The 25419-nt window shown below is 42.7% G+C and overlaps 1 protein-coding gene across 2 annotated transcripts; it reads left to right on the top strand.

The window, feature by feature from the left end:
- Positions 1-5628: 5628 nt before the first annotated feature.
- LOC308369747 (high affinity cationic amino acid transporter 1-like) lies at positions 5629-22006 on the top strand. Of its 2 annotated transcripts, none has more exons than XM_080844271.1 (12): positions 5629-5728; positions 11341-12082; positions 12402-12560; positions 12941-13118; positions 13295-13422; positions 14384-14606; positions 15922-16058; positions 16944-17046; positions 17478-17686; positions 17824-17978; positions 18755-18863; positions 19208-22006. In XM_080844271.1, the coding sequence occupies exons 2-12, from the start codon at positions 11713-11715 to the stop codon at positions 19393-19395; spliced, it is 1959 nt and encodes a 652-aa protein (XP_080700397.1). In that variant the 5' UTR covers positions 5629-5728; positions 11341-11712; the 3' UTR covers positions 19396-22006. The 2 variants fall into 2 exon arrangements, with proteins under 2 accessions (XP_080700397.1, XP_080700396.1); XM_080844270.1 differs by lacking the exon at positions 5629-5728 and adding an exon at positions 10467-10634.
- Positions 22007-25419: the final 3413 nt, after the last annotated feature.

Genomic DNA, 25419 nt, shown 5'->3' with positions numbered 1-25419 from the left:
GCTCTGATAACTCTATTTCTGACTACTCCACAGGCTCTGGGCACCCGACAAATCGTGGGAACTTTCTGGGTCTTGATATTGCCAGTTTCAGTGTCTGCTCTTGGCCAGCTTACTGTGCCAGCTGGGTGTCTACTGAGTATCAGCTGGCAAGGCATATGTGTTAATGGCTTGGATCTTATTCTTGCCATGGAGCTGACTCGTCAAGATCTGCCTCGTTCTCTGGGGGTATTTGAATAGACTAATGCTGTCCGTCTCACCTCTTCATCCTGGCTCCCATGTGATTAGAATCCTTATAGCTGTCTTGTAGGTCCTTTATGTGTCCCTCTGGTAATAGAGGGTCCTGGCTATCTTTCAGTAGTAACTACTGACACTTTCTCCAGTTCAACTTCATGATTATTTGCAGATGTTTGATGTCATCCATGGAGAGAAGGCCTCTGTGGAACATCAGCAGGTATAGTGCACCCCCCCTGCTTTACCAGTATACTGCTGCACTTGTTTATTCATTCTGAGGACCATGACGACTGACAGAGGGGTTCATGATGTGGAAAGACAGGATGTTGGGCCTTGACAGACAGAAATAACCAGTTAGGCTACTTGCTTCATGGTAACACTTGTGAAAACTGAGCTAAAGCCACCACTGATCCAGTTTGTTGTGTAGCTTTTGAAAAAAGATTGCAGACTATACAGTAAAGACAGGGTTTTCAATAAAAATCAAGTATATTTGAAACCTTGAATGTATAGACATCGAACAACCAACTAGCTTGGTGGCATCAGCACCCTGTTGTCTTACGCAAACACAGCTGAGCTAGCCACCTGCCAACACCTCTGACAGCCAACACCTCTGAGACACTGTGAAAAGGTGAAGTTCCTCCCCCTTCTCACTGTGGTCCACAAGGGGAGAAAGGCTGGACTCCCCCACCGTAATGGTTGGGTCTTTGTTCCCCTGCACCTGTGGATGGGTCCAATTAGGACTGATTGGGCTAAATTAGCTCCTGGATTGCCTCATTAAAAGGCTCACCTCAGTGTTGTTCGAGAGACAGACTGGACAGGCTGCAGAGAAGCTGAGACAAGGTACTACACAAACCTGTGTGACACAGTTGTACCTTGTCTGTTTTAAAGCTTTAGTTTTGTTCAGTGTATGTTTCTTTGTTTTTGGGGTTGTGATTACCCTGGTGTATGTCTTTAGGTGTTTGGGGTTCAAGTCCCTTTGTTTTTTGTATAAATGATTTTGGGGTTCAAGTCCCTGTTGTAAGTAAATATATAGCTGTATTTTTTATAAGAAAGCCACCGTCTCCTGCGCTGTGTGTTCTCCTGCCTGCCTGCAACCACGATCCAGAAGCATACATCCCACATGGTGAGCTGGGCGGCTTGGGCCTTTCTCACACTTGGTGGCAGTGGTGGGATGGTACGCTAACTGAGACACTGGGTGGAAGCAAGCGGAAAGGAGATCGGCACCAGCAGGAGAGGGCCTACCACTGGCGGCTCAGCTGGAGCTGGAGCGGCAGCAGGAGCTGGAGCAGCAGGTGGAGCCATAATGGGGTGGCCGGCTTGTCCCACCACTGTGTGGCGAGACTCCAGAAGGGGAAGGAAATGTGAAAAGGTGAAGTTCCTCCCCCTTCTCACTGTGGCCTACAAGGGGAGAAAGGCTGGACTCCCCCACCGTAATGGTTGGGTCTTTGGTCCCCATGGTTGACCAAGTGTTGCTAAAGTGTCCTCCAGAGTGCCAACGCTACAACTGGCAACCACAAATTGGCTATACATTGTAATCCTATGGGGCAAGCGTCTGCGTCAAAGTAAACCGCTTGTTTTTGCCACTGACAGGCTCATAATGTTACTATAAGTGTCTGACAACATGGAAAGGATCCCTACAGAGATAGCCCTGTGTCTGTTTACCTCAATAACTGTAAAGAATCTGTAGAAAATACTGTATCTCTAGTACAAGTTTCAGTTTCTGTACAAATGAGTACAACAATGAGTAGGCTAATGAGTGCCCTTCTAATGGAGAAAACCTGCAGTGCCCTGTAGTGGGCAATGTTTTATGTCAATTAAGCTATCTACATGACTTTTTATATGTCTAAATTGACTCGGTTAGTTGTTTATGTTCTACACGAATGTTGCAGAGTATTGAAATTCTTAACTGAAAGTCTCGAATATTATTTGTAGGCGGCTGTTAGCGCTTAGAAAAAAAAAACATTGAAATAGATGGTAGCTCACACGGCTAACTAGCCGGCTCGATTGTGAGCCTTCTACCAAAATTAATAAACTTGACCTCCCTGTTGCTCTGTCCAACTTCACCATCAACGGAAACGTGGAGTTCAACTGTAAATAGTAAAACCTTATGAACAATACCTGTGTCCGTGTGACCGTTTACTTTACAGAGGTGAGCTCATGAGTGTCACTTTGCAGCAACGCCTGGGGAAACTAAAGGTCCAGTTCCACTTTCTCTAACGGGAGCACTAGGCTTCAAATCAAGAATTCATCAGGTTATTATGCATATTAAATTTCCTAAAGATAAAGGAAATTCTAAATAATAATAATAATAAAAATAAAAAACGTTTTGGATGTTGTAAACGGGAGATAAGCGAGATAACGGCCTCCGAGCTGTCCAGTTCTACGATGTTAATGGACTTCTGCGGAGCAACACCACTCCGCTCCGCGTTGTGGTGTTCTTCGCCCCGCAGCGTCCATTAACTTCGTAGGACTGGACAGCTCGTCGGCCGTTATCCCTTACTTAAACCTGATGCAGTGCCCTGTAAGGTGGGCTTATACTTGAATGAACCCTTTGAAGTTACTTTGATACAACATTAAACTGATCTTGAATGAACACTTTGAAGTTACTTTGATACAACATTGAAAAGAACTTTTAACAAACACTTTGTATTTATGCTTGATACAACATTGAAATGAACTTTGACTTCAAACAAAAACTTAAAATGTACCATTGATACCTGTGAATACTTTGAACTTGTCTTTTAACACTGTGAATATTTTTAATCAAACATTGATATTTTATTAATTATTTGTGTAATTGTATAACATGTTAGATTTAGTTAGATAAGGGTGCGCCCGAATAAGAATTAGGATTTGTTATCTGATATTGTTATTTATTGCACTTCACTTAGCGCTTTTATTTATTTCAATCCATTTATTTTATTTATTGTTATTCATATCATACATTTTATATATCCATTCAACCTTATTAATAAATGTAATAATTATTTTTTTAAACTCAAATCTTAACTTGTGTTGCATCCATCTACCTCCATAGTCTTACCTAGTTATTCTGATACTGGTCCAAGTAAATAGATAGTGTATAATCCACACTCTTTGAATTGAGCTGTGAGCTGTGTGCTACACACTGCCCTGTCAGGTGGCCTTATAATGATCTAAACCTGATGCATTGCCCTGTAAGGTGGCCTTATAATGATCTAAACTTCACAATCCCTGTGAGTGCCCTTCCAATAGAAAAGGGTGCCGTTATGAAGTGCCCTCTATGCCCCTTCCAGTGTTGAACATGGGATGCAGTGCTGTAAAGGGTGTCCTATGATGCAATGCTGTAAAGGGTGTCCCATGATGCAGTGCTGTAAAGGGTGTGTGGTGCAGTGCTGTAAATCTAAGTAACATAAGTCACATAATGGAAAGAAAAAATGTATTCTAATCATGAAACATATATTTTTCTCAAAAATGTGTCTGCCACAATTATTGGCACCCCTTCATTTAATATTTTGTGCAGCTTCCCTTTGCCAAGAAAACAGTTGAGTCTTCTCCTATAATGCGTGATGAGGTTGGTAACCACATGACACGGGATCTGAGACCATTCCACCATACAGTATCTCTCCAGATCCTTCAGATTCCAAGGTCGACGCTTGTGGACTCTCGTCTTCAGCTCATCCCACACATTCTCAATTGGGTTTGGGTTGGGGCACTGTGATGGCCATGGCAAATCTTTCTTCTGTGGTCAGTGACCCAAGTTGATGTAGATTTTAAGGTGTATTTTGGATCATTGTCCTGTTGGAAGGTCCAGCCATGGCCCATTTTAAGCTTCCTGGCAGAGGCTGTTAGGTTTTCATTTAATATCTGCTGGTATTTGATGAAGTCCATGATACCATGTATCCAAACAAGATTTCCAGGGCCATTGGAAGAAAAACAGCCCCACATCCGCCACCATACTTCACATATGTATGAGTTGCTTTTCTGTATGGCAATCTTTATGTCTACGCCGAACCCACCTTTGATGTTTGTTGCCAAAAAGCTAAATTTTGGTCTCATTTGACCATATACCGGTCCCATTGAAAGTCCAAGTAACATTTGGCAAACTGTGGGCACTTTAGTTTGTTGTTGATTGACAGCAGAGGCTTTTTTCTGGAAACCTTCCCAAACAACTTGTGGTGATGTAGGTGGCGTCTGATGGTAGTTTAAGAGACTTTCTGACCCCAAGACTCAACTTACTTCTGCAATTCTCCAGCTGTGATCCTTGAAGATTATTTTGCCAGTCAAACCATTCTCCTCACAGTGCGTGGTGGGATCAATGAACACACACATCCTCTTCCAGGCTGATTCTTAACCTCTCCCGTCGCTTTAAACATTTAAATTATTGCCATGATATTGAAAATGGGTATTTTAAACATTTTAGAGATTTTCTTATATCCATTTCCTGATTTGTGCAGCTCAACAACTTTTCTATTCTATTCTTGGGTCTTTCCTATAGTGATGAATGACTACTGGAATTTGGCCTGTATCACCTCATAGTTATACTCCAGTGAAACAGGAAGTCATGGTAGACCACTTAAGAGCACTGAACATGACCACTTGACCACTTAACATGACTGGAAATACCCGTCAGTTACATTTTCATTATAAGATTTTATAAGTGTGCCAAAAATTGTGGCACACATGTTTTCGAGAAAAATATTGACTTAATGTTTAGAGAGATCAGCGTTTCTTTTCAAAAATTTTACTTCAATGAAAAGGTAGGATTTTTGTGAATATTTTGAGTGATCGACCAAGTGGATAAACATCAAAGACATTTTTTTCATAGCCAACGTTTACTCATATTCACGAAGGGTGCCAATACCTCTGGAGGGCACTGTAAGTCCTGTGTCAGTGTGATCTAGCATAAAAGCGTTTTCATATAGACAAGGAGTGTGGTGTAATGGATGTTCAATAGATGTTCAGGTCCTGCACGCCATAGGAATACTATTTCTGTCTCAAATTGCATTTAAATTATTATGGATTAAAATGGCAAAATTATTATTTACAGGTCTGGGCTAAACCCCAAATTTGTTTGTGTTAGGTTAACTATTTGTTTCTGATATAAACATTTTTGTTTCTGATATAAACATTTCAAAGGTTTATAGTTTTTATAGTAGAAGTGTTTATACTTTTAATTATAACAAAATACTATTCTTAATCAAGGATGAAGACTATTTCAACATACATGATGATGCTACATAGGTTTGCGCGCTGGTGGGGCTCCATGTCGTGCAATAGGTGCCCATGTTTTAACAGTCCCGTCATCGCTACCTATAGGGCGGAGTTTAGAGTTGCTACACGAGGTTGAAGCGAGCCGTACATACTGAGAGTAGTTATAATGGATCTTTGAAAAGACTTTGAAAATAGTCTTCCATTTGGAGTAGCCTATACTAACTCCAGAATGATCTGGTTGGCTTAAATACTCACGCTGCAGCACAATGCCACTGCAATAAATAAAACCAGAAGAGCGGATAAGGTAGGCTGAAGAGTATTACATATGCAATATAAGACAAAGACGTTTAAGGCAATTGTTATAGTCTAATAAAACATACCGCCGATTATTAATTATCGTCTTTTACAGTTTGGTTTCTTGTACACGTGTTAAACTGCGTCTATATGTCCGGTGTAGTATTATTTCCGCTTCGAGTGAGCAATACCGCGCGCATGGGCTTGCCACATTTAGAACATCGGTTTAAACTTAGTGCAATTGTTAAAAATAACCTATTTATGACAAATTAAATAACAAGTAGCCTAATTAATCGTCGAAGCTTAGTTGAATTAAAATATCTGATGGTTGTGTGTTGAAACATTCGCTTGCTTCGAGTGAGCGCATCTGCATGCATTTCCTTTTATAGTCTAACATTACGTGTTGCAGTAGTACCCAGTCATCCAGGCTATGCATGTGTCCCGACATCACCTAAGTGATTCTCTGTCATTACAGACTGATGGGTCGATCCAACTCCTTCCACTTTGTGTTAATGTAACACGCGTTTACCAAATGCTTTTATCCAACTTTAATGCAAACAAACGCTTTTTAGAGTTAGCCGGACCCCACATTTTACTTACAGTTCATGTTGTAAGGTAGGTTTGTTGAAGTCAACCCTAAACTAACCGTAAGCCGGAAACCGGACATTTTTTGTTTAGGTTCGGTCTAATTAGCGGGAAAGTTTGCCATGTAGCTCCTGGTTGGCACAAGTCATGGGTGAGTAAGATTCTTTGAGATAACGAGCATTTACCACTCTTCCATCAGAATGGTTGACCTGTCTGAACTTGTACATGTTCAGAGCCGTGTGAACGAATATGATACCTACTCAAGTTGTATATCATCTGCCAGCCACTTAACCTCCTCAATCTTCTCTTATCAATCTAAATTAAAAGGCGGGAACGTCATATCCCTTTTTGCAGAGCTGGGTCGTTCTGTCACTCATTAATCGCATGTTTTTAGACACGATGTTTAAGGATTTTTTTTTTTCAATTTTCACTTCAGTAAGATCTAGTGGACGTTTTCCAAATGAAGCAATACTAATGAATGATGACCTCAATGCAAAACATGTATCCACCTATATCCAACTTATTTGAGAGTGAACTTTAATAGAGCGTGATTACCATTTTAATGCATAAAAACTAGTTTAATTGTAAACGTGGTAGCACAAGTTTTTTTCTTTGTCGTAAAGCGCATCTGTTTGTAGAACTGTCCATACAGTAGGCTATGTATCATCACGGCATTTCTATATTAGTAGCCTACCTATCTTTTCCCTCGAAAAATATGCCTCTTTCAAGTGACGATGTGAACTGCGGGTTTTAGGTAGCTGCGGGTTTTAGGTAACTCTTTCTTGCGTTTGTCTTGACTGGTATTCTGGTGGGTATGTGCTCCCTGTGCCTAAGGGAAGGGTGACCACACGTGTATTGGTCTGTTGGTAAGTGTCACACCTACGCTCAACGCATTTAGTGCCACAGGATAAGTTAAACCTGTTTGAGAGCACATTCATTTGGTCTTACCATAAGAAAAAATGCGTTTGTGGGAGTGGCTAGAGTTGTATTTTGCTGATAACACTAGAGTAAGCTATTTCGAAAAGAAAGCTCTGCTATTAACTTTAAGAAATATGAAATTGAGATGTGCCCTTAAGGCATAACTCGAACACAGACAGGTCTCTGTTTTCTTAGAAAGAGGCCTGTTATGTTCACAGGCCTGTGTGTTGATGTTGGTGGTTAACTTAATTTGAAGGTCAAACAGAGCTATTCCGGTCTAAAGCTTGGTAAAAAAAAGCACTCAACCCAGAACTACCCCCTACACACACACACGCGATTGTATTTCTGGGCAGGTTCCATTGTGCCATGGCAGGTGGTTCTGTTGAGTTGTGTACCCTTCAACATTCCAAACAAGGGCCAGATCAAGTAATATTAGCAACAGCAACACAGAGCACGTCCTGTTTCTCTGGTCACCTGTACAGGCTGTGGTGTGTGTGTGTGTGTGTGTGTGTGTGTGTGTGTGTGTGTGTGATATCTCTGTATTTATGTGACCTCCCCACGTTGTCCTTCTGATACAATCGAAGTCCCTGCTTGCAGAACGGGGGTCACGGTGTCCTGTGATGGCCCTGTGAGTCATAGGTCTAGGGCTGTGAATCCATAGTGACCTGCGAGAACATCAACAAACATCCACCAGATTGTTTGCCTGGACTTCTTCGTAAGCCCGAGACCATCAGAGCTGAAAAGCCGCTGATCTCTCTAGGGGGCAAACAGCAGTCCGTGCTTACCCCAAAACACTTCAGCTAGAAGAGTCTCAGAAGTATTGCCATCAGCCTAGTAACTACATGAGTGCTTATTGGCGGGGGACCGGGCAGAAAGTGCAGGTCAGGCTCCAGATCTTTTCAAAGTCAAACTGACCCCTCCTTGACCATCTAGCCTCTATGGAAAAAAAAAGTAAAAGCAGGCTGGCTGGTGCTACACTGGCTCACCCCAGCAGTCTGGACACTCATGAGGTGGATCCATGTGACCAACTGCCTTTCCCAAATGACTCTCATTGACCGCTGCGTTACGCATCTGATGACACAAACCCCCAGCCCTGATTGGTGCAAAAGAGGGCAGAGGCCCATTCCTTTCCCTACCCACCCACCTCGTCTGGTTTTAACTCGGGCAGATTGGCACGAGGGTGCGTGTGAGGTGCTCCTCTTGGCCTGTACCTATTTTATGCTTTTGCCCTCCGGAGATTAGAGAATGTCATGTGTCCCCTTGCAGCAGCCTCATTTTCAAACAGAGCAGTATTTAAACCGCTTTATTTGTTCCTCTGTTTCTTTTCTTCCCGCTCTCTTTCTCTCTGTGGGTCATTGTGGCGGTTAGTTCAGTCACAGTAGTGGTTAAGAGCTCTGTGGCAGTATGAAACCTGCCAGATGACTTCCAGCAGGGCCCCTTCAAGCTTCCTTGCTCTCTCTCTCTCTCTCTCTCTCTCTCTCTCGCTCTCTCTCTCTCTCTCTCTCCCCACTGTTGGCAAGCCTTCAGTGTCTTACATTGAACTTGAAGAGCCTGTGGCTGAACTGTCGAGTGACTTGTCTTGAGGCAAAAAAAAACATTTCTTGATTTATTTATTTTATTTACGACATTCTGAGGTGTTATTAAATGTTATGTTATGTAACAGACAGGTGTTTTTTTATGAAGTACTTGGAATGTCTCCCAGTAAAGTCACATGGGTGTACCTGGCAAACTAGCAGCATGCCTTTCATTCATGGCTGCTGTTGAGAATCCAGTGAGCTCTGACCAACACATCGTAGCAGTCCTGGTAAAATATTAGTGTCTGTTATGACTGGACTGCGTTTAGTAACTATTCTCTTTTTCTGTTTTATGTAAGAAACAATTTGCTTGACATTTATAAATGGATTGGGTGCATTGTTTCTTCTTTTTTTTGTCAGTGTGTAAACTCCGTATGTGTGCTGTACCCCTTTAAAGATGTTACAAAACATATTCCATGTAGAGCTTGGTACATAGTTCAGAACAGGACTAAATGACCAGTGACCTTACTCTTCGTTGATAAATTGAGATTCTGAGATATGTTTCATAGAGTTGTTTCTTGTTTAAAGCAGCCCAACTTTCCAAAATATCTCACAATAGAAAAATGGCTTTAGTTCAAACGATTTCATAGTTTTTTCATTTGTGATTCCATAGTTTCTTCAATGTGAAATATCACATTAATTGCAATTGTCTTAACCCTGAAGCACTCTCAAGACCAGAAATCGTTTAAAGCATTGTATAAAAGATGGGACACATGGGGCAAATACAAGGCTTTGTTAAGAACATAATGAGTGAATATACACTCTCATCTATCTGTACATTGATACAATTATAGATGCACAACTTGTTCTGTAACTGAGACTTATTGTACTATATTGTATCACCCAAATATTGTGATAGTATTGCATTATTGCCTTTGGCCATTACCACTCCTCTTTCTCAGTAATGGTTCTTCTTGGTGAATGCTTCTGCTTCTGGGAAGGTCACTAGAGTCTGATATGGGAAGATTTTCGATTTCGTTACCAGTTTTCAACTATCCTACATCCACACTGGCAAACATTATCAAAGACTCAGATTGAGACGCATTTTGAGTTGCAGGATTTTCACTTTAATGCCATTTTTGTGTGAACGGGAGCTCAAGGCTTATCGCTTTCTTTGAGAGCCAAGTAGTCAGTGAAATATGACTGTTGTATGTACACTATAGTCAAAGATATGTATTTCAGATTTGATTCATAGGTTTGTATGTTGGTGATTTAAGCCAAACAGCGCTTACTTTAACACACGTTCATTGTTTTGATGCCGTATGCATTAGCTTGCATTTGTTTTCAATAATTTTCCTATTGGCTATATTTTATATTTCTACATGTAAAATGGATCATCCTCACTAATATTACATTCCTGTAGTTAACACACTGCCATGAAAATATACAATCGTCTTCGTCTTCGTCTTCTTGAATAAAAACGCAGGTAATGCAGCTTTGTGTGTCAGGGCTAGTGTGTGGATTTGTCAGGCACTATAGGGCTTGGAAGGGGGGTGGGGTGGTGGGATGTGTGTCTGGTCATCACAGCTGCTGGGAAACGCTCGCCACGTGACTTGTCACTGTTTCTATTTGTGAGCTGGGGGTCTGAATGGTTTGTACTCACCGTGACTGTCACACAGGCACTTGGACGCGTGCTTTTCAGAACACTTCACGTGAAGAGAAGCCGCTCGTCTTGGATATTACCTCAGACCTTTGGGATTGATCTTCGCTCACACAAGTTGTTGTCGTTGTTGTTTACGTCTCGGTCAGATGGGAAGACTAGTGTTGGATATCTTTTGAGGATATCCAGGAATCTTTCTTTGCCCTGGCAAGAGGAAAGATAATTTTTATGTTTTGAAGGTTAGTTCACTTCGTCCTAGTTCCACTCATTTCATTGTAATGGTTCACATTCAAATTGCATTTGTTCTTACATTTCTAAATATTTGAAATGGTTCTTGATAGTGATTTCTTTTTTTTCTTAACACTTCCATGAGTACATCCCTTGTCCATATCCTCTTCCTTAAGTATATTTATTTATTATAGTATTCTGCTGAGTATACTTGCCAAATACTTGCCATAGGTCGGCAGTGGTGGGGGCTTGGAATTATGATGTTAACAGGGGACATGTTTCATCATGTTGGGTGTGCAGTGAGCTTAAAAGGGGGTCCCTGCTTTCGCAGGAGTTGATGGAAGCTCTGGAAATTGGAGTAGGCCTCCATTCTTGGACCTGAGCCAAGTTTTATTAAGGTCACACGGTAAAGGAGCTGAAAGTAGTAGTCCTATCCAATGCCGTTCCCCTTCATTATGTATCCCCTCTGCGAACTTAATCTTCTGTACACGCGCAGAGGAATCTTATGTGGTCATTCAGTTAAACTGTAAACTGCAGATGCTAAAAGGGTTGTACTGTACTGTAAGGAGAAGCGATGATGACTTGGGAGTTCTCTAAATGCAGGCACCCTTCTCCCCGGTTGTGTCAGTAGTACACCTATCATGTCAAGACCTTGTGCGAGTTGGCGTGCGAGTTCCTTCCGAGCGCAGTTAATCATGTCCTCTCTCCCCATACCAGGTTTGGTGAGCAGCTGAGGCACACAACTCAACTGCTGCTGCCACTGCTGCGGTGAGTAAGGTTCAGAAGCATCCGAGAAGCCCCAGGGGTTCTACCCAGGATTTGCGACCGGCTGATTTCTTACAGCGTAACTACAGCTGCAGCCTTGCCTTGCCATTGCCAAGTTTGGGGATAGGAGAGACTCTAAAACAGCACATACACACTGTGCACACTCACACACACACACACACACACATATATAAAAGTGCTCCCTCTGGTCGCTGATCAGTCAAGTTGTACAGAAGTTTCAAGAGTTTTCCAAAAAATCTCCCAGCTCACCGCAGCCCCTTACCTGGACTCTTCACTTCCTAAACAGCAAGAGGTTTGGCAGCCATGTTTCTGAGCACGCTAAAGGACCTGGGGCGGCAGCTGCTGCGGGTGAAAGTGGTGGACTGTAGTGCCACCGAGTCACGCCTGGCGCGCTGCCTCAACACCTTTGACCTGGTGGCCCTCGGTGTGGGCAGCACGCTGGGTGCCGGGGTGTACGTCCTGGCCGGCGCCGTGGCACGGGAGAACTCGGGCCCCGCCATCGTGCTGTCCTTCCTGATCGCCGCGCTGGCGTCCGTCATGGCGGGCCTTTGCTACGCCGAGTTTGGGGCACGGGTGCCCAAGACGGGCTCGGCATATCTGTACAGCTATGTGACTGTGGGGGAGCTTTGGGCCTTCATCACCGGCTGGAATCTCATCCTCTCTTACATCATCGGTAAGTTACTGTGTGTTTGTTACTATCAGTATTCACATGATTAGCATTTCATCTTTATCTCTTTATAACTGAGCATTTGTTTACATGTCAGAACCCGACAGAGATGCCACAATGCTGTAGATTATAAATATAATTTTGGCCTTTACCCTTTCGGTACACATGCCTTTTCACATATTTTTCTAAATCAGTTAAAATGTTTTTTTTGGAAGTTTTTGGAAAATCTCACATGTTAAGGAAAACGTTTCAAAATACAAGCATGATTTTGCGTTCACAGCTGAACATTTTCAGATAGTATGACTCACCTAGTGTTTTTCTGCAGGGACATCTAGCGTGGCCCGAGCCTGGAGCGCTACGTTTGATGGCCTGATTGGGAATCACATTGAGAAGTTCTGTAAGCAGTACATGAATATGAAGGCTGAGGGAATACTAGCCGAGTATCCAGATATGTTCGCCGTCCTTATCATCATCACTTTAACTGGTAGGGGGCCTTCTCTTAATATACTGACGACTATATACTGAAATTATTTCACCATGCAATAACTTGTTAATGTTAGATGGTAAATTTTTATCAATGTATAAAAACCCTTCAAATCAGTATGCACTGCTTAGTATGATGGAAATAGTATGCTGTAACTAGCAGTAGTAGCATGGAGCCCCAGAAGTAGAGTGCTTGGTTCCATCCTACTTCCTATCACACGGTGAAGTAGCAGAGAATAGAAACGAAATGTAAGATTAACCCTACTGATTTTCAACAATTTACAACACAGTGAATCCATGAGATTTCGCACTTGTGTGTCTTGACCGTGTGTTTGTTTTGGTGTTAAGTGTTAAAGAGTGTGCTTCCTGTCTTCTCCGCAGGTTTGCTTGCTTTTGGGGTAAAAGAGTCGGCCATGGTCAACAAGGTGTTCACCTGTGTCAACGTGCTGGTGCTGCTCTTTGTGGTCGTGTCAGGCCTGGTCAAGGGAACCTTGAAGAACTGGAACATTGATCCTGAAGAAGTACTCCATTATAATGGCAGTGGCACACATAATTTCAGGTGTGTTTACTTGACACATGGATTATCATCCAGTCTTTTTTTCCCATGCTGTTGAAGAAAGTTTTGGCACATTTACCCAACATTCCTCTAATACAAATGTTTGTTTGTGTGTGTGTGTGTGTGTGTGTGTGTGTGTGTGTGTGTGTGTGTGATTATCATCTCTTCCTTCTGGCCAGTGAGACGATGCCAACACCGGCGGAGGTTGGTTCTGGCGGCTTCATGCCTTTCGGGGTCAAAGGAGTCCTCTCTGGCGCTGCCACCTGCTTCTATGCCTTTGTGGGCTTCGACTGCATAGCCACCACTGGTAAGATCACATTTCTGTCATTTGGCCCAGGTGTGTCCAAAATTCCTATTATGGATGATCAGGTTTTTTTTAATTGATCCTTGGTTGGAAATGCATCATCATCGTTATCACACAGATATGAATATTAAATAGGTGTGTCCAAAATTCCTTTTATGGATGATCAGGTTTTTTTAATTGATCTTTGGTTGGAAATGCATCATCATCGTTATCACACAGATATGAATATTAAATAGGTGTGTCCAAAATTCCTATTATGGATGATCAGGTTTTTTTTAATTGCTCCTTGTTTTGGAAATGCATCATCATCGTTATCACACAGATATAATCCACATACAAGTACAATACGGTAAAGAATTTATACAAAATAAAAGTCAATAGTTTATCAATGTGATGAACAGTAATTTATCATCCTACAATCTCTTAATCTGAGATGATATAACATTATAATATATTATATTGAAAGAAGTTATGGCTGTAGGTAATACTGCCTTTCTTAACCCTTCTGTGGTACATTTAAATGTTACAAACTGTAGCTAAATACACATTTTCACCTTTCAAGTCATACAATGGATGAAAGTATGAATGCTTATTTCCAGTTTTAACACTACTGGAGTTTTTTCAAGTGCCTAGCTTCACCAGTTCAGTTGCTAGAGCTGGCAAAGTTGATCTGAAGCTTTAATCTGATGTTAGCTCTGTGGTTTGCTGGGCTTCAGCCTATTTTGCGGTTGTTGTCCAGCCTACTCATTCTGGCCGGCTTAAGTAAACACCCCACTTCCTCCTATGACTCTTTGACATGAGGTGACATTGACATGACAATTTGAAGTTCACTGATAGCTGTGTGTGTGTGTGTGTGTGTGTGTGTGAGACAGATTTAACATCTCTGTGTGTTTTTGTATAAATGTATGTTTCCTCTGTGTTCAAATATCTCTGTGTGTATGCTTGTGTGTGTGTGTGTTTTCAGGAGAGGAGGTGAAGAACCCACAGAGGGCCATCCCCATCGGTATCGTGGCCTCCCTGCTCATCTGTTTCCTGGCCTACTTTGGGGTGTCGGCCGCCCTCACCATGATGATGCCCTACTACCTGCTGGACAAAAACAGCCCTCTGCCTCTGGCCTTCACATACGTCGGCTGGAACGGTGCCACCTATGCGGTGGCCGTAGGGTCCCTGTGTGCCCTCTCCACCAGGTAAGCAGCTGGCCACTACCCCTCAGCTTCCAAGGCTAGACGCCACCAGTATTGATGGTATTTAGACACCAGTAGTGATGGTATTTAGACACCAGTAGTGATGGTATTAAGACAACAGTAGTGATGGTATTTGGACACCTGTAACTATAGTATTTGGACCCTAACCCTAACCTGTAACTATGTAAATCTGTGCATGCAAATGTATACTCCTGTTACTTTAACATCACTGGTTTGGAACTATACTGGTGGCCTTAGCTGACTTGTATCAGCATGTAGTAACATGGTTGAACAAGAGTTGGAACATGAGTTGAACATGGTCTAGAATTGAAATGTGTATTCCTCTTCGTATCTGATTTGCCATTCACATACCTCTGCATAATACAAGTGGTAATAAGATGTTGTATATCAATGAGTAATGTGTTAATTATTATTTGATTTTTTTTCATTTTATAATTGGAATGGTTGCTTTCTGTTTGAGTTTTGCGGCATGAAGCCTGTAGTCTTACTGACATTTAATCTCTTTTAGCTATGCTGTATGCTGTAACACTTGGCTTCTCTCTCTCTCTCTCTCTCTCTCTCTCTCTCCCCCCATCTGTCTTTCTTTCTCTGTTTCACCTCCTGCCTCTCTCTCTCTGTCTCTCTCTCTCCCCATCTGTCTTTCTTTCTCTGTTTCACCTCCTGCCTCTCCCTCTCTCCCTCTCTTTCTCTCTCCCTCTCTCTCTCTCCCTCTCTCCCCAGTTTACTCGGCTCCATGTTCCCAATGCCCAGGGTGATATGGGCCATGGCGGAGGATGGCCTGCTCTTTAAGTTTTTGGCTAATATCAGTCCCAGAACCAAAACCCCCATAATGGCTACGCTAACCTCTGGAACGGTGGCAGGTGAAGAGGCCACTTTCTCTCTTTAACATTTTAACCTCGTCCTTTTAAATCCCCGCAGGACCTTCCCCCCTCCCGCCCCAAAGCGTTCTCACTAGAGTACTTTGTGCCACAGGTCGTGCATTAAAAACCTAAGTAGATGAGTTGTTGCCCTCCAAATAACCACATTCCCCTATTAACCGGATCTCCCAGAATGAGGAGTTGGGTCACCGAAACGCATGCAGTGTGTTCAGAGAGCTGCAGACTTGAACCATAGTGACACCGTAATACCCATACTTACCTGAGCATTTTGTTGAGCTCTCTGCTCAATGTTTGCCGCTCTACTACTGACTACGCCTTGTGTATCCATATCAAACGTGGCAGGTTTTTGTGCGGCTGCTAAGTCTTCCTTATCCTCCTCTTCCCCATCCCCCTCTTCCTCACCCTGTCCCTGTGCCTAGTCTCCTGGGCTCCATGTTCCCCCTGCCGCGCATTATCTATGCCATGGCGCGGGACGGCCTGCTCTTCTCGTTTCTGGCCAGAGTCAGCCAGAGAAAGACGCCCATGATCGCCACCGCGGCGTCAGGGTTCATGTCCGGTAAGCACGGAGGAGAGGTCAGAGGGAGTAGAGGAGAGGAGCAAAGGAAGAGAGGGCAGAGGGAGTAGAGGAGAGGAGCAAAGGAAAAGAGGGCAGAGGTTAGCGGTTCATGGAGGGATAATTTGAGAAAGGGAGAGAAGAAAGCAGTGGCACCATTAGGAGTACATCTGCATCACTGTAAGGTCAGCCCAGACAACCGGTAGGTAGAGAGCGGTTGGATAAGAGCTGACCCTGGAACAGGCCAGGCTCGACTCTAACTAGCATCTGATCCAGGGTCCCATCTAGGGACTGTCAGAGACAAACGGAGACAGGCATGCCTGCCCATCACCGTTATAACTGCTGGAGAAGACCTGAAGTTGGAGCATGTAAAGAGGGGGGAAATGTCAGTTAAAGTAACTTTCCCATCTGTCTCCGTCATCGTCGCCATCTGCTCTAAGAGACCTGTCGGTATGGCCAGCAGACCCTCAGCCTCAAATTAAACAGTTTTGAGAAGCTGGCCCAGAATGATAACCAGACAGGCAGCATTTTAGGAGTATTGTGTAATGTCTCTAATCAGGCCCTGTAAGTTTTTTCTTTTTCTTTTTTCATGACCTGAATTACATACCCCCACCCTGTTAAGATAGGGGAGGTTGTCCTTTTTTTGTGAAGAATTCATGTTTACTTATGCTGTGATCTGTATTATGATGTGTCAGATGATTAAATCCACTATCATATTAATAAAGGCTAGGAAAAGCCCCAAAAAATAAAAAATAAATAAATATTATATAATATAATCATTTTATAATATAATCATTGTTATTATAGAATAGTTATTTGTTGTGGCTTCAAATCTGTTGCAGTGCATACAGGGCTTATTTTCAAGCCTTCCTTTCTCTTTGACTGCAGCTATCATGGCGTTCCTGTTTGACCTGAAGGCTCTGGTGGACCTCATGTCCATTGGCACTCTGCTGGCGTACACGTTGGTGGCAGCCTGTGTCCTGGTGCTCAGGTACATACAAACAAACCTCTTTCTTTCTCTCTCTCTTTCTTTCCCACTCTTGCCCGTGTATTTACACTCCCTCTTATCAAGCTGCCAAACACGTGTACTATGATGATGTAATGACACAGGTGTAAGTAAGCATACACTTTGTAAGGAGCCAGCCTTGCAGTCTCAATCTATTGACCGCCTTTTTGCCACGTTTTTGTTTTGTTTTTAGTAAAAACAAGATGCAAATACAGATTTGTATTAGAGCATTCTAACCATTTTCCCTATCCTTGTGTCTGCCTATAAATCCTAGTAGGAAAGCTTGTTGGACCCAGATGTCTTGATCTGGCCTTGATCTGGACCCAGATGTCTTGATCTGGCCTTGTGTTGTTTGTTTGGACCAAGATGTCTTGATCTGGCCTTGTGGCTGATTAGAACTCTTCTCTCCCCTGCAGGTACCAGCCAAATCAGCCCAGCTCGGTTCTGCCCTACCAGGCTGCTTCCCAGGAAGAGGCAGAGATGGAGGCAGACACCAACATGGAGTCCAACTCTGGGTTTCTGCCTGCGCAGGAGCGCTTCTGTATGCAGAACGTTCTCTTTCCAAAGAACACGGAACCGTCACGTCTCTCTGGCTCTGTGGTTAATATCGCCACCAGTGTGCTAGGTTAGAGGCCTTAAACAGCTGTTCATGAATAGTCTCTCTCACACACACACACGCTTCCTCTTAACACACACACTTTCCACCTATGTACAGGTCAGTAGGCCCTCCTCTCACCATCCTTGGTTCTCTCCCCCGTGCAGGCCTCCTGGTGTGTGTGTTTTGTGTGGTTGCTGCCCAGGAAACCGTGCTGGCAATCTGGTCCCTGCTGCTCCTCGTAGTCCTGGGGTTGGCCTGTATGCTCATCACCTTGGTGATTGGAAGACAACCACAGAGCAAAACCAAGCTCTCCTTTAAGGTTTGTTCAGCTAAGTGTGTGTGTGTGTGTGTGTGTGTGTGTGTGTGTGTGTGTGTGTGTGTGTGTGTGTGTGTGTGTGTGTGTGTGTGTGTGTGTGTGTGTGTGTGTGTATACATATTAAGGCCAGCTTTAATTTTCATAGCAATCAATCAAGTGCATATCAACACATTATTATTATTATGTTATGCACTGTTCTGAATTTAGACAGCAATGTCAAACCTCAATCACCTACCTCAGCCACAACATTTGCCAGTAAATATACCAACCAAGAATCTGTTTTTGTCATGAAATCTCACTGGAAATAATACAGGGGGTGGCAGCACATTGGGTAGGAGCCTTAGGCCCAATTTATTCACAGGTTTTCGCCATGTCGGCACAGCCAACATCTGTACACCGACAGTTTTTTTTTCAGCGTCTAAACGCAAATGTAACTGTCGGTGTACAGATGTCGGCCGAATGGTACAGAGCTGTCGGCTGAAATTTGGCCGACATCTGTACACCGCAAGCAGAGCACAAAACCGTTGGACAAACAGTCTCAGAGGTGATAAGAGAGCACCTGCTCATTGGGACTAAACACAGAATAACTTCTGGGTCAGGTCAAGTGAGCGCATAAGCCACAGCCTAGCAAGGCTGAAGGCACTATCAGGAACAGGCTGGATTTGATTAGAAGACTCTTGTTTGGTCCTCACTCCCTTCACACCATAGACAACACCAAATGCAGCCTCTGAGAGAGTGTGTGTGTGTGTGTGTGTGTGTGTCTTTATCTCCTTCGGCAGGTGCCCCTGTTGCCTGTCCTGCCCGTCGTCAGCATGTTCATCAACGTCTACCTCATGATGCAGCTGGGCCAAGGCACCTGGATCAGATTCGTCATCTGGATGATTCTGGGTGAGTTGTGTGGTTTGGGGCGTATGCGCTGTATCGTAAAATACAAGTGCATGGTTTGCATAGTTGACATTGCCCTGGGAATGTTTTGGAAGACGTACAAGAGAATCGAACAGAGACATCTGTGCTGGGAACACAATGTTCTTTTATCATATAAACCAAACTATATAATTATAAACTTACATTTTTATATCCAGACTTAAAATACTTTTAAAATTCTTTCGTCAGTTTCTTATTATTCCTTTTGTAATCACATCATGGTCAGATGAAGTCTTTGTAGTCATTCTAACAGGCTGTTATCTGTTTCTCACACTGAAGTATTACTCTCCTCCCTCTCCCCTCCCTAGGATTCATTATCTACTTTGGCTACGGCATTTGGAACAGCACAGAAGCTGCTCTGGCAAAGACCAACGCAACCGCTGACATCCCGAGCTTCAAGGACCTGATGAACGGCCATGCTCCAGAGAAGAAGGCCTTCCTCCGCGATGGAGCTGACGCCCAAGGCGAAGAAGAAGAAGAAGACAGTGATCCTTAAATACTTCAGGCTGTGTTACATCATCCTGTCGGACTGGTATGGTGTGTAAACCAAGTGATACCAGATTAATCTGCACCGTCATACCATGACACCTTGTTAGCTTTTCCTTTCCCCCACTCAGTGTCAGAGCAATTGGAATTAACACAAGCCAGCACAAAAGGACATTCGAACAGTAACGCTTCAAAGCAGTCTCTCCTGCTGGGAACGGATATTCTGTCAAGGGCCCAGGTTTCAGAGGGGTCTACCTAGCGCTGTCCACACTCCCTCGCTGTGACTAACCATCAGAGTGTGACCTATGACCTGTGAGACAACAAAGAGCTGACCAGCATTGTAGAAACAATAAGTGCATAGTTAAATGCACCCCTAGAATAAGTATATAAATTACAACAGTTGGAGCACAGTCCTGTAGAAATAAGTTAAAGGTGCAGTTGCAGTACGTAGGGATTTGGGTGATCTATTAGCAGCAACGGAATATTGTACTCTATTGGACTGTTTTCATTTCTGTAAAATCACCTGGAACTACGAATCGGGTTTTCTTTAGCTTAGAATTTCGACATAGGGTGCAGTTCCTCTTCCATGGAGTCCGCCTTGTTGCGCCACCATGTTTCTACAGAAGCTCAGAACAGAGAAAACCCACACACGGGCACTAGAGAGGGCCTTTGGGGTTTTTCATGGCACCTGACCACCACCGTAGCTTCTCCTACATGCTTGGAAAGGGTATTCAGTTGGTTGCCATATGCAGCCTCACCACTAGATGCTTTAAAATCCTACATACATTTTGACTATTACATTTGTATTACATACAGAGTAAATCCCAATATTGTCAAAATTGAAGACACCCCTTCACAGATACATACACCTTTTGATTCCCATTCAGCCCTACAACCCTACAACCCTGAGGTGCATTGTAACAAGGACCTGCAGGATAGAAGTGTGGAAGTTAGGCAGGTTTTTTAGACTTTTATACTGTGGCCACAGTGACAGTTCATATAACCACCATTGCTGCCCTCTAGTGGAGTTCATGTTGTATATGTTGTATAAAAAAGCGAGAGTGGACCTTTGGAGCCCTCTATATTTTGTAAAGTTTCAGAATTGTTACTTGTGGTGAATGGTTTAACCTAGAAACATGATCCTATTTTATAATACACAAATGGAATGCGTTATCATTGTTTCTAGCAGTATTTCCATGTTTGTTCTTCCCGTGATAAAACACGAAAATATCCAGGTGAAGCAGATGGGTTTTTAGTATAAATGTACCTTAGTGACCGTGCTGTTGGACATCTGACTTGTTCTAAACTGTGCCTCCACCTACTGGTGATGCTGATGCATCTTCCCAACTAGAGTCTTTGATTCCATGAATACAAGAGTTCTAGTGCAATCGCCATGTCCTATACATTGAGAGAATGATCCAAGTTATAGGGATGTCTTATTGCTCAATGGAGAATTAAAAAATTGATTCATGTTTATACAGATATGTATTCCTGCGTATATCACCTAAATTATTTTGATTTATTTTAAAGTTTGTATACGTTTTTTAGGTGGGTTGAGGGCCAGAGCTAGGACCTAGAAAATAATATTATTTGGTACCTGACAGAAGGACCTTGGTCGCCCATACATAAATACTACGGTGGTTCCGCTGCTAGCCTTCACAGGGTTATGTCAAAGAAGCAAGATCTATATAATTGTGAGGTCAAGGTACTTTCTGGCATTCTGTGATACCCTTCCAACACTTGTTTTCTCTTGGAAGTGTTGTAAATGTATATAATGGTGTGTATGAGCTGCCTGTGCTGTATCTTGCCTAAGCTTTGCCTGTGCACTTATGGTAAACCTGACCATAACCTGGAGATTTGTGTGGCCGATCGGTTCTCAAGACAAGGTGAAGTTTTCGGCCATTTGATTGATTGTTGCCCAGCCGTGCCTTCATTTTCTTTTAGTGTGTTGTCAAGCTCTTTTGTGAGTAAGAGTTGTGATTTTTATTTTATTTTTTTTCTTACACTGTTCTACAAGAGTCACGTGTCTTTGCATGGCAAAGGGTTGTATTAGTCTCAGTAATACTCTTCACAACATGATTTAATTGGTTGTTAGCATCTGAATACTTTTCTCCCTCTGACAAGCGAAATTACACTGGGACCTTAGGGTCAATAACACAGAGAGAGTATGTGTATTTGTGTGTGTGTGTGTGTGTGTGTGGATGCATGGATGCATGTTTGTATGTTTGTGTGTGTGTGTGTGTGTGTGTGTGTGTGTGTGTGTGTGTGTGTGTGTGTGTGTGTGTGTGTGTGTGTGTGTGTGTGTGTGTGTGTCTGTGCGGACCTTGTAAATCTATGTACATAGCGCAAAGTGCTGTTAATATTGTAACCAAATAAAAACAAAGAAATCTAGATTAAGACAATCTTTGCCTACATCACTTAGATTGATTGATTGTCTTTCTTTTGTGCTGTATATCAATCTGTGATCAGCATTCGCCAAAGATGAGATGTCCCCTTGAAATATTTGTGATGAAGTATTTGTTTTTGGACCATTTAAGATGTTGTGTTGTTGTCATTTATTTGCAAGATATCTTGTTTACTGTTGCTATTCACTGCTGTAAATAAACACATATTATCATGTGCTTCACAATGTCAGTAGATGGCGATATTTCACACTAGTAAAGCAACCTATTCTCAGTAGACCTACTGCCATTCTTAACTACGACGTTAGTAATATATTTTTGCTGCGGTAGCTACGGTGCAGCACAGATGGTTATGTTATTATGAACAATTAGCACGTGAAGAGAGCTAACAAATTATGGCCAATGGAAATGGACGATTTCTTAAAGAAACTTGCAAGCAGTAACACCACATTCTGATCATATGAAATCAGATGTAGCTGAAGATAAGTAATTATGATGGGAAATGTGATCAAAGAAATTGTCCTGTGTCTATTGTATGTTTGTATGACTGTAAAACAGATTTACACTTAGCCCCTACTGAACGGATAACGGCAAACAACCTCATGTTGCAATTAAATATTGGGAATAATTTGTCTGATTACATTACAGTGACATTTTACCTCTGTTCCTGTCCTTTTACAAACGTTTAACTGTGTATTCACTGGGATTTAAATGTGTTTGGCATATTTTAAAGGCAGTTTCGTGCTGTGTCACAGTTGGTAAGATAACACAGGTGTGGGCTACTGAGTAACAAGAACTCTCAAAACCTCAGCACTACCTGAGCGAGGCGCTCGAGGCACGCAGTAAAATGGTCGTTTGAAACAACGAAGGCTCCCCTTGTTTACCACCCTATAGGTTCCCGTTGCACCTCCTCTCTTCTGCCTCTCCCTCCGTCTTCTCGTGATGCTGCCCTTCTGTCTTGGTACCATTCGCTCTGGAGATTGGAAGTCGACGCGGAGCGTTTATGACAGCAATATTGTTTACTTGTGCTGGTAGGTCACATCTTTGTCATAACGCGTTCATTCTGAAAGGTGATCAAATAGTAGTGTTATTTTTTTTAAGTTTAGGCCTGTGGTATGTGCTTTTCTGTGCTATGATTCATTTAGGAAAAGAGCAGAAAATCTCACATCCATGTAGGCTAAAGGCTCATCTTCCTCCTCTTACTAACATTTGTTGAGCGGGCGTGTATTTTTAAATGTGGTGACACATCGCAGGTAAAATGTAATTTGCTCACCTTGTGCTAATAGCCTGTAATGTTGATGTAGACCTTACGTTTCGATTATCGATTCAACGAAAAGACTGGCATTGTTGTTTATGGATTATGGTTTATTTCATTGTTGTCAATATTTGTATGTGTTTTTTTTTTATTGAGCCTTTTTACCTGTAACACCCATGATTGCTAATCGTGCGTTTAAGCGCGCCCGTGAGTGTGTTTGTGTGGAGAGGCTGCGTGCTGTATCTGCCACTGTAGCTGTCATTATTTTCAGTATGGTGAAGAACACGTTAGCCACGACTATGTTCTTGGAGGTGTTCAGTGGCGTGCTAGTCACGGGTAAATTAGTCAGTTCTGAAACGAACCTACCAAGATGCATTCTCAAGATGCAGATGTAAATATAGCAGCACTATCGATAGTTATTACAGTATTTGCCGCTAGCTGAAAACCTTTTGGAGTGCACGGTTTTCTTTTTTGCTTGTAAACCAAAACGCAGGAAACCGCTTTATTTTCAGGAGTTTATCTTTGTTAATGATTAATCTAGTTAGCTGAACTGGTTCTGACAACTGTATGCCCCCCTGATGTACTCTGCTCCCTGACTAAATGAAATCAATACTCAGTACTCAATTTAATATAAAATGATTGAGAAGTAAAAAGAAGACGAAAAAGTAAATGTTTTGCAGGTTATACTTGGGTTTAGGATTAGGTTTAGGTTGAAGGAATATGTATGTACTTTGCACAAGACATATGATCTCTATCATCATGAAAAGAAAGCAGAAGTGAAGTATATCAACCTCCACCACTGTCTCTGAATGCCTTCACACTGTTCTTCTCATCACCCAAAAGCATTATCCACAGCTCCCTCTCTCTCTCTGCCTCTCTCTTTCTCTCGGTCTCTCTCTGAGCAAAGATGCCTTCTCATCTAATTACTCAAAGGAGCAGTGATAATAGGCCCATTTTCATAATGGTCTCTCTGTATTAATAGATGCTGAGACTCCTTTGTGGGAAATTAATTTGACGATGTAATGGCACGGAGCTAAGTGTGCACAGAAAGGTGAACCAGCAGCTCACAAAACAGTGTTCCAGCTCATTGACTGAAATCCAACTGTTTTTATGTTGTTGTAGATGGCAATGTTGCCGTTCCCATTTGAGGTTGATGATGACATCCGTTTGTTTTCTATTGCACAAACTGCCAGGTCATTTTTGGATGACAGTAGGATGATTATATATAATAATGTTGGTGAAACATTTAGACTTTCCAAAGCCAGCTTATTAATGAATGCAGGGAAGGAGGGGTATATTTGCTCAATTCAGAATGGTTGAGATTTGTACAGGACGAGAATCATATCACACAGTGTGGCCTGAAAAGAAGTGTAAAGATCCTCAAGGCAAAGGACCGTGGTCACTGTTTCTTCATCTCTGTTGTAGAGGCAGGCAGGAATGGAGCTGTGCTTGTGGACACAATAGAAACTACGCAAACCACACAAATCAGGTCTGGACATGCGCTTCATTTTTCACTTCTGAAGCTGTGAAGCTCATGGGTGCTGGACAGGGTCGTTCCTATCTGCGTTTGGACTGGTGCCCTGAGACGTGCTCCAGATTTGGTGGAGCATTTTTTTTTTATGTCTGGGGAATGCTGTGTTTTTGTTATTGTAGCATGGTTCATGTCAAGAGTACCTTCAGGGCCCTGTTGGTCAACCTGACAACCTCGTTGGTCAACCTGACTACCTTGTGAAGGTAATTAGTGTGACTTTTGTCAACATTTCCAGCAAGACATTTGAATTCAGAGAATTCAAAGAAGTGCAAGAAAAAGTAATTACTTACGACCTCAACAGCGCAGCTAATTAATGGAATCAGTGAGGCACGAAAATAATGACTTTTTCTTGCACTTTAAATTCTCTGAATTCAAATGTCTGCACTGGAAATGTTTAGGAGTGCCAAATTAAGGTTGTCACTAAAAACAGAAGCTCTGCTGGTTCTGCAGGTGGTCAATGGGTTGCTTTAGCGAGTGTGATACAGCGCATGAGCTTATTGTCCTGCAGAGTGGACTAACTGAAACTGTTCTAATGACATGGAGCCTCACAGCCGCCTTACAGGCCTGCAGGAGCTCACAGCTGGCAGACAACCACATTGACAGGCCGACCACCTCAGTGACAGGCAGACTCCTTCATACTTTTATCCACAAAACAATGATTCAGCCAGTGGGAATGTCAGCGGCTAGTGGCCAGTCTAGTACAGGACCAGCCTGGGGAGAAATACCAAAACACATACGTGTTTCTATAATTAGAAGGCTGTTAGCTCTGTTCTCTCTCTCTCTCTCTCCTTCTCCCACTCTATATCTTTTCCTCTCATTGTCTTTCTCTCTAATATTCTCTCTGTA

Source organism: Sprattus sprattus, assembly GCF_963457725.1.
Source record: "Sprattus sprattus genome assembly, chromosome: 9".
Lineage (NCBI taxonomy): Eukaryota > Metazoa > Chordata > Actinopteri > Clupeiformes > Clupeidae > Sprattus > Sprattus sprattus.
The sequence above is the reverse complement of the archived record's forward strand: the minus strand, read 5'-3'. Positions and strand labels throughout refer to the sequence as shown.